The sequence below is a fragment of the Cucurbita pepo genome, chromosome 13, assembly GCF_057944985.1.
Source record: "Cucurbita pepo subsp. pepo isolate OVF chromosome 13, ASM5794498v1, whole genome shotgun sequence".
Taxonomy (NCBI): Eukaryota; Viridiplantae; Streptophyta; class Magnoliopsida; order Cucurbitales; family Cucurbitaceae; genus Cucurbita; species Cucurbita pepo.
The window spans coordinates 1,170,236-1,189,076 of record NC_141810.1 but is presented as its reverse complement, the minus strand read 5'-3'; the positions used below and the strand labels follow the sequence as shown (position 1 = coordinate 1,189,076).

At 37.9% G+C, this 18,841-nt stretch overlaps 3 protein-coding genes across 4 annotated transcripts; 1 reads left to right on the top strand and 2 right to left on the bottom strand.

Annotated features, from left to right (window-relative positions):
• Nucleotides 1-5,814: 5,814 nt before the first annotated feature.
• On the bottom strand, nt 5,815-7,208 carry NPQ6 (YCF20-like protein (DUF565)). 2 transcript variants are annotated; one of them, XM_023694117.2, is made up of 2 exons: nt 7,052-7,208; nt 5,815-6,419 (listed from the first exon to the last, which is right to left on the bottom strand). In XM_023694117.2, exon 2 carries the CDS (start codon nt 6,374-6,376, stop codon nt 5,909-5,911), a length of 468 nt encoding a protein of 155 aa, XP_023549885.1. In that variant the 5' UTR covers nt 6,377-6,419; nt 7,052-7,208; the 3' UTR covers nt 5,815-5,908. The 2 variants fall into 2 exon arrangements, with proteins under 2 accessions (XP_023549885.1, XP_023549886.1); XM_023694118.2 differs by having other exon boundaries at nt 5,815-6,399; nt 7,052-7,205.
• Nucleotides 7,209-7,624: 416 nt separating this feature from the next.
• LOC111808887 (putative NADH dehydrogenase [ubiquinone] 1 alpha subcomplex subunit 12) lies at nt 7,625-11,396 on the bottom strand. The gene is made up of 5 exons (XM_023695117.2): nt 11,215-11,396; nt 10,888-10,914; nt 8,985-9,079; nt 8,429-8,538; nt 7,625-8,069 (listed from the first exon to the last, which is right to left on the bottom strand). Exons 1-5 carry the CDS (start codon nt 11,301-11,303, stop codon nt 7,914-7,916), a joined length of 477 nt encoding a protein of 158 aa, XP_023550885.1. The 5' UTR covers nt 11,304-11,396; the 3' UTR covers nt 7,625-7,913.
• A 639-nt stretch (nt 11,397-12,035) lies between these two features.
• Nucleotides 12,036-18,137, top strand: LOC111808885 (DNA polymerase alpha-associated DNA helicase A). Its single transcript, XM_023695114.2, has 7 exons — nt 12,036-13,070; nt 13,221-13,529; nt 13,668-13,951; nt 14,082-15,113; nt 16,001-16,169; nt 16,380-16,537; nt 17,657-18,137. Exons 1-7 carry the CDS (start codon nt 12,350-12,352, stop codon nt 17,897-17,899), a joined length of 2,916 nt encoding a protein of 971 aa, XP_023550882.2. The 5' UTR covers nt 12,036-12,349; the 3' UTR covers nt 17,900-18,137.
• Nucleotides 18,138-18,841: the final 704 nt, after the last annotated feature.

The following is an 18,841-nucleotide window of genomic DNA, read 5'->3' as shown; positions in this document are numbered from 1 at the left end:
TTATAAAGGTGTGGAAACCTCCCTTAGTAGACAATATCTGGTGGAGAGGAGAACCAATCATTCCTTATAAAAGTGTGGAAACCTCTCCTAGTAGATAATATCTAGTAGCGGTGGGACCTCGGTGGCCCCTGAAGGGGTGGATTGTGAGATCACATCAGTTGGAAAAGGGAACAAATCATTCCTTATAAAGGTGTGGAAACCTCTCCCTAGTAGATAATATCTTGTAGCGGTGAGACCTCGCTAGCCCCTAAAGGGATGAATTGTAAGATCACATCGGTTGGAGAGGGGAATAAAAGATTCTTTATAAATGTGTGAAAACCTTTCCTTAGTAGACAATATCTGGTAGCGGTGGGTCCTTGCTGGCCCCTAAAGGGGTAGATTGTGAGATCATATCAGTTGGAGACGGGAACGAATCATTTCTTATAAAGGTGTGGAAACCTCTCCCTAGTAGACAATATCTGGTAGCTGTGGGACCTCGCTAGCCCCTAAAGGGATGGATTGTAAGATCATATCGGTTGGAGAGGGGAACAAAAGATTCTTTATAAATATGTGGAAACCTTAGTAGACAATACTGGTAGCGGTGGGTCCTTGCTGGCCCCTAAAGGGGTGGATTGTGAGATTACAATGGTTGGAGAGGAGAACGAATCATTCCTTATAAAAGGTGTGGAAAGCTCTCCCTAGTAGACAATATCTCGTAGCAATGAGACCTCCTGCCCCCTAAAGGGGTGAATTGTGAGATCACATCGGTTGGAGAGGGGAACGAATCGTTCCTTATAAAGGTGTGGAAACCTCTCTCGAGTAAATAATATCTGGTAGCGGTGGGTTCTTGCTGACCCTTAAAGGGGTAGATTGTGGGATCACATCGGTTAGAGAGGGGAACAAATCATTCCTTATAAAGGTGTGGAAACTTCTCCCAAGTAGACAATATCTAGTAGCGATGAGTTTGAGATGTTAAAAAACATCTCGGGACAATATCTATTAGCAGTGAACTCGACTTAGGTCGTTACAATTATTATTTTTTATTTATTTATCAAAAGATAAAATAAATAAAATAAAAAGATGTGAAGCACCCGAACATGCGTGCAAATAACCTCGGTGCTTCTCTAATTTCGGTAAAATTAAGACACAAAAAAAGCAGACAGAATTTAATTTCAGGCTGAAAATATAATATATTTAATTTTAAAAACTTTATTTTTTAAATTATTTTTATTGTCTTCCGTAAGCTCAGATTGCAAGGTCGTTTTCATTATTGATAAAAAAGTTATAGCCGTACAATTTCGTGCGCAAAAGACCAACCAGAATCCGACAGCGCAATGGTCAGCGTGGTCCCCACTTTTACTTCGACCAATAAGGTGTGACCGTCACGTGACAGCCTCACACCCACTCTCTTTATTGAATAAACGTCACTTTTCCGTTAAATATGTATGGTAATTAATTTTATTTATTTATTTACAATTTTTCCCCCATATAAGATAGACATATTTTTTTAGTGTATGAATTTATTTTATCATATTTTAAATTTATTTAAAAGGGTTAAATTAATTTTCTAATTTAAATATTTTTTTTGTGAATTTTATATTCATTTTTTTTTTAGAAATAATGTCGAAATTAAATAAGTAATATTCTTTTTTTAATGTTTTCGAATATTCGTTCGGTAATATATATTTTTTAACGAACTTATTTGAGTTCATAATTCTAAGAACTTAAAAGAAAACAGAATCTAAATTGCATACCAAATCGACGTTAAATTAAATATAACTTTAATTTTTTATGATGACACACTAATACGATTACTTAAATGTTTATTTAATACAATAATTAAATTAATTAATGGGGTTGCTCGTGTTACCCATTGGGTTGGGTTGAATATTTGAAAATTTGGTTCGTATTATCGGTTGAATTTTTTTAGTCGAGTTGAAAAATAGGGTTATAATCTAGTCCAACCGTACGCTATTTTTAAAAATATTAAAAATATTTAATATCAGTGATATGTTCCAAAAAAAAATTGAATAAAAAATAGAGAGTTGAGTTGTGAACTATGTTCGGGTTACTAGGGTCACCAACCTACCAACCTAAAAAGGAGAGAAGGTCATGTAAGTGTGGCCTAAGCTCATTCACGGCACTAGACAAGCCTTTTGCAACTTGCCGCACGCCTAGCCATCTGCGTCTCAGCCCATGCTCCACCGATCGTCTACAAGCGTCCCCTCTTGGTTGAAGACAGTCCATAGGTACCAACACGAATGTAAGATACCACATTGATTAGGGAAGGGAACGAAACATTACTTTATAAGAGTATAGAAATCTCTCTTTAGTATACGCGTTTTAAAACCGTGAGGCTGAGAGCTATATGTAATGGGTCAAAGCGGACAATATCTGCTAACAGTGAGCTTAGGCTGTTACAAATGGTATCAATATCAGACACCGAGCGGTGTACCAGCAAGAACGCTGGGTTCCCAAGTGAGTGGATTGGGAGATCCCACGTCGAAAAGGGGGAATACATAAGCTCTAGAACCTTCCCGATCGCCTATGACAGTAAAAGCGAGAGAAAAAAAGTCATTATAAGGAGAAGATTAAGCATTTCCTTTACCTGTTGGGTGTCCCTTAGTAAGGGCACATGGGGATTAAACTCATGCAAATCTTAAGCTAAAGCAGTCAGAGGGCAGCCCCCACTGGGCAAAGTCTGTGGAATTATCATTGAAAATTGAACAACAACAACTCCACTGCCATGCCCAACGGGGGGCTGCCCTACAACTGATTTGCTCATTGAACCCACCCATTCCCTTCTTGGCTTCTCACTACACCCACTTCCCTTAATTCAGCCTTTTATAAGTGCTTTGTGTATGTGTTGGAGTCCCTAAGATTAACATTCCTAGCATTGTAACTGTTGGCGTAAGCTTTAAGCAATTTGGGTATCTTAAAAAAAGTTTTAGATTCCCGCGCTTTCTATCGTAGTTTGCGGTCCTTGTCGGGATGATATCATTAGACATAGACTGTTAGAAGAGCTCGTAACTATTGTCGTCTCGAGTATAAACTTTTATAATGCATGTATGAGAGTATGTGGGTATTGCTTCTTTGTGTTTCTCGAGTAAATTAAGCCATTGGATATAAAATTTTGAGTGATGATTAAAGCTTAAAGGTTATGAATAGACGAAAGTTCCGCTCAATAGGACCTGGCTATTGTATTGTTGAAAGTAAGTGACTTTATTGTTGGAACGTTGTAAGGTTTTTTGTATGATGTTTATTGTTACGGTCGAGATATAAGGTTATTGAAATAAACATATGTTATGAGGATGTTCTTGAAATATTTCATGGACTGATATCTTCATGTATGTGGGATCACACAAATGTACCTGATCCCACATATAATGAAGGCGCGTCTGCTATGGAGAAGTTTTCACACTCTTGTAAGAAATGATCGATATCGACACATCTGAGATCGCCAAATGTTCGGGAGTTCCGCTATTTAATCCTTTTCCTTATTCTTGTTGCTGTAGATCTCGTTCATACACATCTTCTCTTTGTTTCTCAAGCCTATAGTGAGTTACAGACAGAGTTCGAAAAGGTCAAATCTTTGATGATTCCATCATACATGATTGAGTTGATAGGTATCCCATACCTGAACTAAATTCTTTCTGGTTAAAGATTCTTTTTCTAGTTGCTTTGGAACAATTAGGAGATTCTCTAGAAGAAACGTTCCCCTCTCCAATCGATGTAGGATCATGTGAGATCTCACAATCCACCCCCTTAAGAGTCCAGATTCCTCGTTGGCACACTGTTCTCCAATCGATGTAGGATCATGTGAGATCACACAATCCACTCCCTTGAGAGTCTAGAATCCAAAGTCCTCGCTAGCACACTGTCCCGGTGTCTGGCTCTAATACCATTTGTAACAGTTCGAAGCTACCACTAATAGATATTGTCCATTTTGACTCGTTATGTAGGGAAAGATTTTCACTCTCGTATAAGAAATGCTTCGTTCTCTACGTATAATAGGTTCTTATTTAAGAATTAAATGAGTGCAAATTTGATAGATAAAGAGGTCTATTTCAATAAATTTTGTATCACCATTAAAAGAAAGAACAAATACCAATGTCTAAATCGAATTGTTTTAAAGAAATGATGTAAGAGTTTTGAATCCACGTTCACCTACTCGAATATTTATGAACACCCTCATTTAATGGTGTTACATAGGGATATTCCCTGTGATTATTTCCTCTCTTTTTCCAAGTTGAGAGAGAATCCAATTCAAACAATATATTCTTCCATGATATGTTTACAAAGGTGATTAAACATTTAATTATAACGTGCTTCTTGCACGTGTTGTTCGATTTCGTAAGTGAACGAATCGTTACAAGTAATATAATAGTTTTGAGTACTATGGTCGTTCTTCGACAGGTGACCTTCCAACATAAACTTCGTGACAACAAGAAATTAAACATTTATCTATGTCTTCTGCATAATACTACTCTATTTCAATTCTATAGTTCATGTAGATATCAACAAAATTCAGAAGCACAACATTTATCTCATAACAGCTTATGGAAAGAAGCAGTTCAACTCAATCAAACAATTCTCTATTCATAGGGATGCATTTCAATACGTAAACAAGAACTAAACAAATAAAAGTTATCGATTACATCCAAATCTGTTACTATATTGCGTTTGAGAGTACATAGATCTAGTAATGGTCTAAGCTCAAGTCCACCGCTAGCAGATATTGTCCGCTTTGCCACGTTATTTATCACCGTCAACCTCACGGTTTTAAAACAAGTCTATTAGGGAGATGTTTTCACACCCTTATAAGGAATGCTTCGTTCCTCTCTCCAACCGATGTAAGATCTCACAATCCACCCTCCTTGGGCTCAACGTCCTCGCTGGCCACTGCTCGATGTCTGGCTTTGATACCATTTGTAATAGCCCAAGTCCACCGTTAGTAGATATTGTCCACTTTGGCCCGTTACATATCGTTGTTAGCCTCATAGTTTTAAAATGCATCTACTGGGGAGAGACTTTCACACCATTGTAAGGAATGCTTCGTTCTCCTCTCCAACCGATGTGGGATCTCACAATCCATCCCCCTTGGGGGCCTAGCGTACTCGCTGGCACACCACCCGATGTCTGGCTCTGACACTATTTGTAACAGTCAAAGTCCACTGCTAGCAGATGTTGTCCACTTTGACACGTAATGTATCACCGTCAACCTCACGGTTTTAAAACAAATCTATTAGGGAGAGGTTTCCACACTCTTATAAGGAATGTTTCGTTCCTCTCTCCAACCGATGTAGGATCTCACAATCCACCTTCCTTGTGCCCAACATCCTCGCTGGCACACTGCCCGATGTCTGGCTCTGATCCCATTTGTAACAGCCCAAGTCCACCGCTATTAGATATTGTCCGTTTTGGCTCGTTACATATCGTTGTTAGCCTCATGGTTTTAAAATGCATCAATTAGAGAGAGATTTCCACACCCTTATAAGGAATGCTTCGTTCCCCCCTTCAACCGATGTGGGATTTCACAATCCACCCCCATGGGGGCCTAACGTCCTCACTGGCACACCTTCCGGTGTCTGGCTCTGATACCATTTGAAACAGCTCAAGCCCTACCCCACTAGCAAATATTGTCCGTTTTAGCCCATTACATATCGCTGTCAACTTCACAGTTTAAAAATGCGTGGCAGAGGTTTCCACATCCTTATAAGGAATGGTTCGTTCCCCTCTCCAACCGAGGTAGGATCTCACAGATCCATATGTAGTAATTCTTGTAGATGAAAATATACACAAGAAAAGAAAAGAGGGGAAGATAGATAGCTCATCAAACAATTAGAACAATCTTAAAAGATATAGACCAAAATCAATGTTGAAAGAACTTTACAAATGTAAAGGCTATCCACGACCAGAATGGTTTCACTTAACTAGCAAGTTTGAAAGCATCAATGAAAAGACCATAAGTGAATCCCATTTTGAAGTTGTTTAGCAGAGCAACAGGGAAGGTTACTTTGGGTCGACTGTAATAAAAGCGAGTAACATATTCAGTAAGAAGAACACATACCACAGCAGCAATCACATCATTTACTCCCAAAGCTCCAAACGACAATGATATAGTTTGTGCCACATAAAACCCACCCAACAAAGAGATTCCTCCAAAGAGAGCTCTCCTTGATGGACTTCGAAAGTAATTTCTCGAGATCTCAGGCACCAGCCTAATGATATCAACCAACCTACGAGGGCCTCCGGTATCTTGCACAGCTTTGATACAGAGACTACGAGGGGATGGCCGTGATTTTATCACATCATATCTCCAATATGAAGCATTCTTTTGAGGAGTAAAGGCATAATTTAGGAGGCCAGTAGAGACTAAACTTGCAGATTGTGCCATTCAATGTACCACTGCCTATATTTCTGAATAAAATGTTGAGAATCTGAGATCAATGAAGAATACTTTGCTTGAGAAACGGAAGATTAATCAAATGAGAATGTTTTTGCAAAGAACACAAAAACTGAAATTCGGAAATGTTGTGAAAAATTGACTCAGGACTTCCCACAGGGCCATGATTATCATTAAATGGTGCGAGGAAGCTGTTTTAATCAGTATAAATCGAGCAATGGCTATAATCTGATGGGGGATTTCAATACAAAAACAGAGGATTTCGAATTCTCAATTGATGTTGAACAATAACAACAATAAGCAGCAAACACGTAGATTCATGTGTGTATTTCAATTTCAAATTCCAATCTCTGAATAAAATGATAGAAAATTAATAATCCACAGAGCCATGTATTGCATTGTAAACACATAGAACAAGGATATCAAAGGCTAAAATCTTAACCACATTCATAAAAATGAATAAAACAAAGCAGCAGGGGTGAGAAATTGGGAGAAATTTTAAGTTCATTTGAACGAATTCTTCTTCTCGATTTTCTGGGAAGCCAAACAGTGAGCAATTACGCAAAATTAGGACGAAAAAACTTCCGTCGTGGTAGGATTGAAAAATTGAAGAGCGCTGAACAGAAATGAAAGGAAAATGGGAGGAAATTAAGGGAAAATAAATACCTAGAATTCGATTTCAGGTTCCGCTCTGGGAGTGAAGAACAGGAGAACTGCTCCCCTATCGACGGAGCAAAGAGAATCACGAATTTGGAAATTGCGATTGGAAAATGTAAGAGTGCATGCGTGAAATTGCTTTTTTGGCCCAAAATATTTTTGGGTTTACAAAATTTTGACCAATTTTTAAAAAATAATTTTTTATGACGGTTGGATCGAACTTAATAATCGAAGGTAGAGATTATTCCAACCAATCAAGATCAACGAGTTGAAAATCGATTTAAGCCGATCAACAAGCCAAAAACTGATCCAAGTCAGTCGAGAAGCCAAAAGTTGATATAAGAACATTAATAATCTACGAAAAGTGGATCATCATCTCGTTGGAGGTCTACATGGTAAAATGACATTCATTAATGATATGAAATTAACAAGTCCGATCTTTGTCAAGCTTTGTGCTTTAGAACTTTCGATCTAGTTAGATCAATGAGATTTAGAGGATTTCAAATCTAGAAGATAGGAAAAAGTTACTCCTTGTTATCGATCATTGATTATTTTTTCAAGTAAATTGTACAAATTTGAGTATGAACTTCAAACATTTCGAGACAATAACTTTCATTTTAGGAATGCCCAAAGCTGATAACATCTGATACACTGCCACGATATAACGTTCTATCACAGTGGTCGCTAAGACGTGGCACAAAAGAACAGAAACATGCAGAAAATCCTTCATGTGTTTGCAGTAAACATGATGAAAAATAATTCACAGCTTGCAGAGACAACAACAAGTCGCTTATTCAGAAGAACAGGAAAGAACACAACCAGATATCCCAAGGATTTCCAAATTGAACTAAGGAATTGATACACAAATTACTTAGGACTTGGTTGGTTGCCATGACTGATAGCGTGTCCAATCTCTCTGCCCAGGATTAAGAGCATGTCCCTTGGAATGGTAGATTAGTTCTTCACCTTCCCCAGAGAAGTTTTCCTTGTGTTCTATCCCATACCTACTCGGTTTCAGCATCAGAAGCTGCAAAACGATAAATCTTTGAGCTTTCAAGTTTATGTCTATTTGGTCCTTAAACTTTTAATATTACACATTTAGTCCTCGAACTTCGATGTGTTTTGAAACTCACAGAAATGTTAGAGAAGGAGTCAAGAATGTTTGCTTAATTCACCACACCTAAATGGTGTGTGAAGGTTCTCTATTTATAATCAAATAAATTACAAGGATATAGAAATAGTAATAAATCGAAAGAACGATGTATGGAAAGATACCTATAGTAAGGAAGACAAATATCTAGATATTTACCTTATAATAATACATCAAATATGATATATATGGTAAACTATAATTTAATACTAAATATCCTTAACAAGGAGAGTTACCTCGTCTCCTGTGTGATCGGTTATGTAGTGGAGCCAGCCATGCCATTCGGGCGGCACCTGAGAAGCATTATAACGACCCTTCTCTGCATATTCAACCCACCTGTGTCTTCCTACAGAGATATCAAATTCACTAGCTCAGATTTTCACAAAACATAAAAAGAGAAGGTTAGACAACACTTCGAGTTCAAAAAATGTTCATGAACTCTTTCGTTAACATGGAACAAGCATAAGCGCGAAATCGATGTTCAAGATATAAAATGGGTCGTCCTATATGTAAAAATTCCTTTTCTTGCATTTACTTTCGAGGGTAAATTTGTTCTTGCAAAATTTTGTCAAGTTTCGTATCGCAATTAGAGGAATATCATTAGCAGGAAGATGAACAGTCATTCAACAGAAAAACTAGAAGAATAAGTAATACAAGGCGACGTACAACTACTGCATCACTCTGTAGCAAGAAACATAATCAATCGGTTCGAGTTAACATAACATGGCAAGTGTCTTAAGCAATGGTTTAGACATCTTGGCCTTCACCGATAGCAAATAGAAAGAAAAATACCATATTGAGTTTGTTCATCGAGCTTCTGGTAATATTTATTTCCAAACTTATCGACACCCACAAGTGTCGCACCGATGTTGTGAATTTTGGTTTGCCTGAATAAAACAAAATTAGAGATGATAAAGATAGCTCCCATAAACCACATGAATAGTTTGCAAGGAAAGGAAATTATTCAGTGTATGAATGAGATAAAAAAGAATTGTTGACGTCAATTGGAAAGCAAAATAACAGCTACATAGATATATATTTCTCTATAAAAGACTAACTTTCATGCATCCCAACTTTCCCTGTAACTCTCTTTTCCCCTAAACGAAGGATGGAGGAGGAGATCGAGGAGGAATTCCTCGATCGTATCACAAAAAGCTCTGTATTGAGCTATCTAAAGGCCAAACTGTAACGGCCCAAGCCTACCACTAACAGATATTGTTCTCGTTGGGCTTTCCCTTTCAGGGCTTTAAAACGTCTGCCAGGGAAAGATTTCCACACCCTTATAAAGGGTGTTTCATTCTCCTCCCCAACCAATGTGGGATATCACACAAACACTCCAAAGAAGTAATTACAAACCGAACGAGCATAGTTACAACTCCGAACAAAATGGTTCAGATCTTCCTCCGCCCTCCGACAAATGATGTAACAGAATAACCCTACCAAAGGAGGAAACTTCCTCGAGAGGCTATCCAAGTTACTGATTCTTCTATGATTAACCACCCAAACAAAGAACTTCACCTTTTTTTAGAACTTTCACACTCCAAAGAATTGAGAAAATAGATTCCTTAGAAGGGGATGGATCCACTAAGTAGTGAAAGAAAGATCTACAAGAAAAGCCCATAGAAAGGCTAGGACACCAAGTATAAAAATCCCTTCTCCCTCGTCTAAGCTTGGGATCTCCCAATAAAGAAAGGAGAGTCATAACACCTCTACCGTTTCCCTATCGAACAATGGACGACAAAACCTGAACGAAAGAGAGGAAGAGTAGGAACAATTTTCAAGTTTACCACCTCAACGTCACATATAATACTCATATATAGCATGTTTGTGACAAAGTTAAATTGGTTGATTCGTGGAATATCATCATAATCTTTTAATGTGCCTCTATCTTCTCGGTTAATTCAGTTAAGTGTCAAACAGCTAGTACAGAAATTTCTATTGAACTGATACTATTGACAGAGAAAATGGAGTTGTAAGGCATCAACTTGACCTTTAAAATAGTTGAAATCCAAGATGTAGGGGCTTCTCGGACCTAATTATTGAAAAGAAATCCAACATAATTTAGTGTGGAAAAGCTCCTCTTTCTGTCCTAAAGGAAGATTGATGCTCTTCCAAGCAGTCTTTCAAATGCACTAAAATATTTTCTGTCCTAAAGATGGAGGGCCGTCATGGATTCGGATGATGGATTGTTCAACCACTACCACGAGCTATCAAGCATGGCGGGCGGACCCTGAGATAGCTATCCATCACTGAATTCTTGTGTTTTATAACCCTTGAAGGTGTTATTTATGTTAGGAATCACAGATCTCTACAATGATATGATATTGTCCACTTTAAGCCTAAACTATCATGGCTTGACTTTTGGTTTCTCCAAAAGGCCTCATTCTAGTGGAGATGTATTTCTTACTTATAAACCCATGATTAACCCTTAATTAGCTGATGTGGGACTCCCCTCCCAACAATTCTCAATAGAAATTATGGTTGGGAAGATCCAGGTTGCCTGTGGACAAGCATTGGTGGAGAAGTACGCACAACCCATGATTCTCCATTGCGAAACCAAGGATACTGCAGACCTCCTTGGAAGCACAAACAATATGTAAAGGAAGGCAACGATGATTTTTATGTTCTCTTATAGGGGGTGATAGTTTAATCATTTTATAGGAAAGCTCTATACTGTATAGAAAATTGAACTTACAATAAGTTTCCATCGGGTAAGCATTTCCTGCAAGATTCAATCAAGAAAGAACAGTTAACACAATCCAAATTCCAACATTGCTGGGGAAACAGAGACAATATCCATAGGCATCGAACATTCAAATTGGGAAAGAAACACCCGTAGTGATTAAACATTGAAACAGCGATCTTCAGAACAATAAGAGAAACACCAATACATAACACAAATTAAGCAAAAAATAACTAAAAGGCGCGAATTCCAATTCGAATTCGACGACACCACCAAATTGCCCAAGGACTGGACAGAAACCATGGATCAAAAACGAAAAATAGGAAAGGAAAACATTACAAGTAGCCTTCTTCCTTGAGGTCTCTCAAGAAAGTACCGATGCCTTTGTCTTTGATCGACTTCAGAATCCCCCGCACCACCGATGCCATTTCTCTTCTCGGTGTTCTTGCGCTTCCGACTCTCGATTGCTGATCTTCTTCAGTCCAAGCAGCTGCCTCCAGGACGACGAGGGTAAGATGGTCTAATACTCTATTTAAAAAATACATTTTAACCAAAAAAAAAAAAAATAATAATAATAATAAATAAATAAATAAAAAAAATAATAATAACTTTTAATTTTTAAAAGTTTTTAATATGTTAGACTCCTTCAAAAATATTTTTAAATTTTTTGTAAACAGTTAAAAAAACACTTAAATTTTGTTAAAAATAAAAAATATTTATTATTTATATAATAATATATAATGATAATTTTTTATATATTATTGAAATAACAAAAATTATTAACGAATTTATATCATATATATATATATTATATTTTGAGTTGATTTTATTGACAATTGACAATAAAAAATTTTAATTTTTTTTAAATAAATATAAAAAGGTCAATAATACTCTTAAAATTTTATAAATATTTTTTAAATTTAGGTAAAAATATTTTTTAAAATTAAAGAATATTAATGAAACTTTTAAATTAATATTTTTAAAATGAAGTACAAAATTAAGAATATTTTTATTAATTTAGTAAAAAAAATAATAATAATGGATTGACTTTTTTTTATTATCACCAAAAAAAAAAAAAAATAATAATAATAATAATAAATAAAAAAGTGAAGAGAGAAAAGGGTTAAAAGTCAAAACCTAAAAATGAAGGCCACGAAATACAGAGGAACCAATAGAATTGATGGGCTATGGATTTCCTCAGATTTTTTCTTCCTCCAAATCGGCAAACTAAGCTCTTTCTTCCATGAAAACGACCTCTCTTCTGTTGCTTTCCATGTCCCGCAGGAATTCTCTGGTTGAATGTATCGTGCAAATGCTCTTCTCTTCCTCGCCTCTAATTCACTTCGCGGCTCAAATTTGCAGAGCCTCACTTCCCGTCCGCCATTGTCTTGTGTAGAAGCTTTTTCACCGGAATGCATCGGTTTCTCCATGTCTTCTTGACTGTTTTTCTCTTTCGCTCTCGAGTGCTTCTGCGATGAATGCGCCAATGTCGATTCATCTGTTTCGCCAGAATCATACAGCGGCAACAGTTGCTTTCCAGCAGTTTGTTCAGACTATCAATGGCGCTAATCATCCCGGTGGTGCGCAGAGGAGGATTCGTTTTGTCAAAAGCAAGAAGACTGTGAGGAAACCTAATACTCTCGAGGGTTCTTCTTCTTCTTCTTCTTCTACTGCTAATCTCTTTTCTGGTGCTCGAGTTAGCGTCAGTACCAGTGGTTCAGTTGGCTCTGAGACGAAGGCGCAACCGAAGCGGCTTCCTCTGGAGAAACAGGAAGGGAAGAAGAAGGAGAAGAATGATAGGGAGGTTAGCGTGCTAGGTATCTATCAGAACGGGGATCCTCTTGGGAGGAGAGAGCTGGGGAAGAGTGTGGTCCGGTGGATTGGGCAGGCCATGCGAGTTATGGCTTTGGATTTCACTTCTGTGGAGGTTCAGGGTGATGATTTCTCTGAGCTCCGGCAGCTGATGGGACCGGGGCTTACTTTTGTGATTCAAGCCCAACCGTATCTGAATGCGGTGCCTATGCCTCTTGGACTTGAAGCCGTTTGTTTGAAAGCTTCTACTCACTATCCGACTCTCTTTGATCATTTCCAGAGGGAGCTCAGGGATGTCCTTCAAGATCTCCAACGCAAATCGCTGTTTTTTGATTGGCGCGAAACTCAATCATGGAAGCTCCTCAAGGAGCTCGCTAATTCAGGTTCCTTATTCATCTCCCAAGTAATATGTAAACACTTTGCATCTGTATGTCTTACATGTGGTTCTTGATGGACCAATAAATATATGTTTCTTTGTTTTGATCGATTAGAAACAAGTTGCTTGAGTGGGAATTGACATGGTACATTTGCAGTTCAGCATAAAGCTATAGCACGTAAGATAAGCCAGCCAAAGGCTGTGCAAGGTGTTTTAGGGATGGACCTGGAAAAGGCCAAGGGTATACAGAACAGGATCGACGAGTTTGCAAATCGCATGTCTGAATTACTTCGCATTGAGAGAGATTCCGAATTGGAGTTTACACAAGAGGAGTTGAATGCTGTTCCTACACCAGATGAGGGTGCAGATAATTCCAAACCTATCGAGTTCTTAGTCAGCCATGGCCAAGCACAGCAAGAACTCTGTGACACCATATGCAATTTGAATCCTGTTAGCACGTCTACAGGTCTATCTAATGATTTCATTTTATAAAGGTGTTTCTAGTAATTTGTTTTCTTCAGATTTGAACTCAGCTCGAGTTCAATCATTTATGCTCCAAAATACTAGAGAAGTTCTTAATCAATCGACTTTTATTGGCTTTCAGGATTAGGAGGGATGCATTTGGTATTATTCAGGGTTGAAGGAAACCATAGATTACCGCCTACAACCCTTTCACCGGGAGATATGGTTTGTGTGAGAGTTTGCGATAGCAGGGGTGCTGGTGCAACTTCTTGCATGCAAGGATTTGTGAACAATCTGGGGGACGATGAATGCAGCATCACTGTAGCTCTAGAATCTCGTCACGGTGACCCGACCTTTTCCAAGCTCTTTGGAAAGTCCGTGCGTATTGATCGAATTCCAGGATTAGCTGATACTCTCACTTATGAGGTACTTGGTGAATGTTTATTGTTCGATCAACGAGTATACTTGTCCTGCCTTGTTATCTTCGATTTTGTTTCCATGAGATTTTGTCAAAGGAAAAATGTTATATCCGAACTGAGTATAAATTCATTTACAGCGCAATTGTGAAGCTTTGATGTTGCTTCAGAGAAATGGTTTGCAAAAGAACAATCCTTCCATTGCTGTAGTGGCTACATTATTTGGTGATAAAGAAGACATCAAGTGGATGGAAGATAATAACTTGATAGATTTAGCTGATACCAACCTGAATGGCATAGTGCTAAATGGAGATTTTGATGATTCACAAAAGAGTGCAATTTCACGTGGTTTGAATAAAAAGCGGCCCATATTGATAATCCAAGGGCCACCTGGTACTGGAAAAACAGGTCTGCTAAAGGAGCTCATTGCACTTGCTGTTCAGCAAGGTGAAAGGGTGCTTGTAACTGCACCTACTAATGCTGCTATAGACAATATGGTTGAAAAACTCTCGAACGTTGGGATAAACATCGTTAGGGTAGGAAATCCAGCACGGTTATCTCCAAGTGTTGCGTCCAAGTCTTTGGCTGAAATTGTTAACTCTAAACTTGCAAATTTTAGAACAGATATTGAGAGGAAGAAGGCAGATCTAAGGAAAGACTTGAGACATTGTTTAAAGGATGATTCATTGGCTGCTGGCATACGCCAGCTTCTGAAGCAGCTTGGGAAGTCATTGAAAAAGAAAGAGAAGGAAACTGTGAAGGAAGTACTCTCAAATGCCCAAGTTGTTCTTGCTACCAACACTGGAGCGGCTGATCCTTTAATTCGGAAGTTGGAGAAGTTTGATCTAGTTGTTATAGATGAGGCAGGTCAGGCAATTGAACCAGCTTGCTGGATTCCAATATTGCAGGGACGCCGCTGTATTCTTGCAGGTGACCGATGCCAACTTGCTCCTGTGATTTTGTCTAGAAAAGCCTTGGAAGGTGGTCTTGGAGTATCATTGCTGGAGTGGGCTTCAACCTTGCATCAGGGGACTCTAACCACAATGTTAACAATACAATACCGGATGAACAATGCTATAGCTAGTTGGGCATCAAAGGAAATGTATGATGGAATGTTGAAGTCCTCACCAACAGTCTCTTCTCATCTTCTAGTTAACTCTCTATTTGTCAAGGTACCAACTCCAAAATTACTGTACTGCGCTCTTGCATTCCAGTCTTGACATTCATGTTGGTGAAGGTTATTTAGTTAGATTTCTAAGATCATGATTCTGCTTTTCTGTGAATGATCTTCTGAGTTCCCTTCAACATTTTTTTTACGAGTTCCCTTCAAGTAACCCGTATGAATTTGAGATTTTTACATTACAGAGTCTATTTTGACTGCATTGTCGATAAATATTAGTTCCAAGAAATGAGTCCAAAGATTCGGTCTGTGAGAATTTCCTACGGGTAATTTTTTTAAAATTATTATTTTTGAATAATTGTGAAGACGAGGTTAGCTTATCTACATCAATTGGTGGGCCTGTATCTTCTAGATAACTGATCAACAAAACTTAGACCCATGGCTTCAAAGATATTGTTGGAAAATTCCCCCCATAACTAAGTGCTATTGTAATTAGAATGAACTATGAGATGGTCTTAAACAGTTTAGTATTCCTTTAATCCTAGCTATTTTGTTCCTTCCGTCGTTTCCCTATTCTACCTCTTGAGTTGAGATGGCATGTATTTAATTATTTGTAAACAGTAGCCTCTTCCATTCGGATGACCTCGTAACATGGGAATCCTCCACACATAAAAGAGCAGGAATCTAGCCTTTCCTGCATCCATTTGCTTTCTTCTTTTGCTGTCTTCAGAAAATCAGTGTTTATTTTTGTGTATTTCAATCCTGGATATTTATCTTGTGTACTTTTATATGGTGTCAATAATAACTATACCTTTATCTCGTTGTATAATAAACTTTCATAAGTTTGCCGAACATTGTGGTCGAGGTTCTTTTACATCTTTTGAAAGCCTTGTCCCGTGTGATACTTAGCAGCTGTTATTCTACTTTGTATTGATGCAGCCAACATGGATAACCCAGTGCCCCTTGCTGTTGCTCGACACTAGAATGCCATATGGCAGTTTGTCAGTTGGTTGTGAAGAGCACTTAGATCCAGCTGGTACGGGCTCATTATACAATGAAGGCGAGGCAGATATTGTCGTGCAACATGTCTACTCATTGATTTATTCTGGTAAATCATCTGAGATTTCATAACTTCACCCATCAACGCATACTTCTTGGAAGCATTTTGGTCATTAGATATAGTATTTTATTTCTTGTTTTAGTAGGCATTTATGGTGTTACGGCTTTAACTTTTTGTACTTCCATCTTGGAGGAAGATTATTGACATTATCTGTCTTATAAAAAAAAGTTATTGACATTATCTGTTCTCCGGTCACAGGTGTCAGCCCACGAGCAATTGCAGTCCAGTCTCCTTATGTTGCTCAAGTACAGCTATTGAGGAACAGGCTTGATGAAGTTCCTGAAGCTGCTGGTATTGAAGTAGCAGCTATTGATAGCTTCCAAGGCCGAGAGGCGGATGCAGTGATCATATCAATGGTAAGATACACATGATTCACATTGATGATTGCCTTCCAAATTAAAGTCAGCCAGTGAGTTTTGGGAGCCCCATTCTGATTGAAGCAGATCTAAAGGAAAAGGATCCCTCAACTCCAAAATTCAGTTAATTCTATCTGCCCCCCTTCCAATCTGAATTCTTTCAAAATTTTCACCAAGTGCTGCCCAATTTTCTACAAGTTAAAAAAAAAAAAAAAAAAAAAAAGCCTGAAGAACAACTCTTTGTTTTTACCAATGTCTACCTTCCAGCTTTTCTTTTAATCTGTTTAGTCATCCATGACCCAACCGTTTGAGTCACAACCATACATCATTACAATCACTTTTCTCCACAAGAATTTTCTTTCTTAGTGAATCTCCAAAGCCATTTCATTAACAACTAAATGTTTATTTGACGAAAGGAACCCATGCCAAGCCCACCATAAACCAAAGGAAGTGAGGTCATTGTCCAATTAACCAAGTTGCTGACCGGTTCATAGGTTCCACCACTCCAAGCAAAGCCACTCATCAACTTCTCTATGGCTTTGGTAGTCTGAATATGGTCTTGAGAAGGAAAAAAAAAAAAAATGGTAGATAGGAAGGCTGTGCAACACAGCTTGAGGTGACCTTCCAATTAATTAACTAACCTGCCTTAAGCACTTCTGGTTTCCCCATTTTTCATCCTCCTGATTCCTTTACTTAGAAATTCTATAAAATTCCCTAATAGCACTTTCTTTGATCTCATATGAAGAGGCTTATCTGTTAACACGATTAGATTATGTTCCATTCAAAACTTCCTTTCCCTTATGCATCAAGTCAAGAAGTTCCAAAATGTAGGTTATGGAACTTTGCCAATGACGACGATAGGGTGAGATTTTGTGAGGACTCTTGGCTTCTTCTATCTCCTTTGTGCATAGAGCTACCAGATTTTCATGACATTGCTTGATTTAAATGATGCACTATCAGTGACTGCTGGAAAAAAATGATAGATCTCAACCGAAACTCGAATTGAAGAAAAGAACTGTGAATTGTTAGCTCTTACTGCTAAGCTAATGGATATTTGTCTGATTGGTATATTGTATGGAGCATTCAAGATTATATGATGTTTTGTGCTTATTTTATCAGGTAAGGTCAAACAATCTTGGAGCTGTTGGGTTTTTGGGAGACAGTCGGCGGATGAATGTGGCCATAACGAGGGCAAGAAAACACGTAGCACTTGTCTGTGATAGCTCGACAATATGTCAAAATACGTTCTTGGCGAGGCTATTACGTCATATACGTTATTTTGGAAGAGTGAAGCATGCAGAACCAGGTAATTTTGGAGGATCTGATATTGGAATGAATCCAATGTTGCCATCCATTAATTAGGACATTGGTGGCCATTGAACTTTGCTTTCAAGCTAAGGAAAGATCAATTATGTTCATACTTGGTTGCCCTCTTCATCCTCCTCACTTCATGTACAGAGCATTCCTTTGGCCTTAGAAAAGAAAATCAGCCAAAACTATTGTGTGTGCATTGATAACTTGTATATAATTTTTGAGTTCATAATGACACATTTCTATAGAAACATTGAAGTTAGGGGAATGTAACCCCATGATGATACAAGTGGTTGTTTGTTTGTAGGAATTTTGTATGGGATTGGATTACTTTCGAGGCTAAAGTAATTCAATCCCATATGCAATATGGTTGTATCTGTTGGAAGATGGAAGTCCCACATCGGCTAATTTAGGGAATGATTGGGTTTATAAAGAAAGAATACCGTCTCCATCGGTACGAGGCCTTTTGAGGAAGCCCAAAGCAAAGCAATGAGAGCTTATGCTCAAAGTGGACAATATCATACCATTGTGAAGAGTCGTTCGTCTAACAGTATTTTTGAACGAAAATAAGGAACTCTTAATTATCGTCTTCCTTCCTTTCGTTGAGGTAGTCAACCAATGAATTACTTAGAGAAATTCAACCTAACACATTCTTCTCTTAGAAGTGTCGTCGGATTGACTTATAGAGCGTGAAAGAAGAGATGGAAGATTTGAGGAGGCATGCCTAATTATCCTTTTCAAGAACAAGTAAAAATAGTTATCTATGAAGAAAATACGTAAGAAATGAAGAACGACATCAATTTTTATTTTTATTTTTTATGTGACTTATAGACATTATTTGTGAGATTCCACATCGGTTGAATAAGAGAACGAAACATTTCTTGGAAGAGTGAAAATTTCTCCTAGTGGATGTGTTTTAAAATTGTGAAATTGACGACGATGCATAACGAGCTAAAATGGATAATATCTTCTAGCGATAAACATTATTATTCT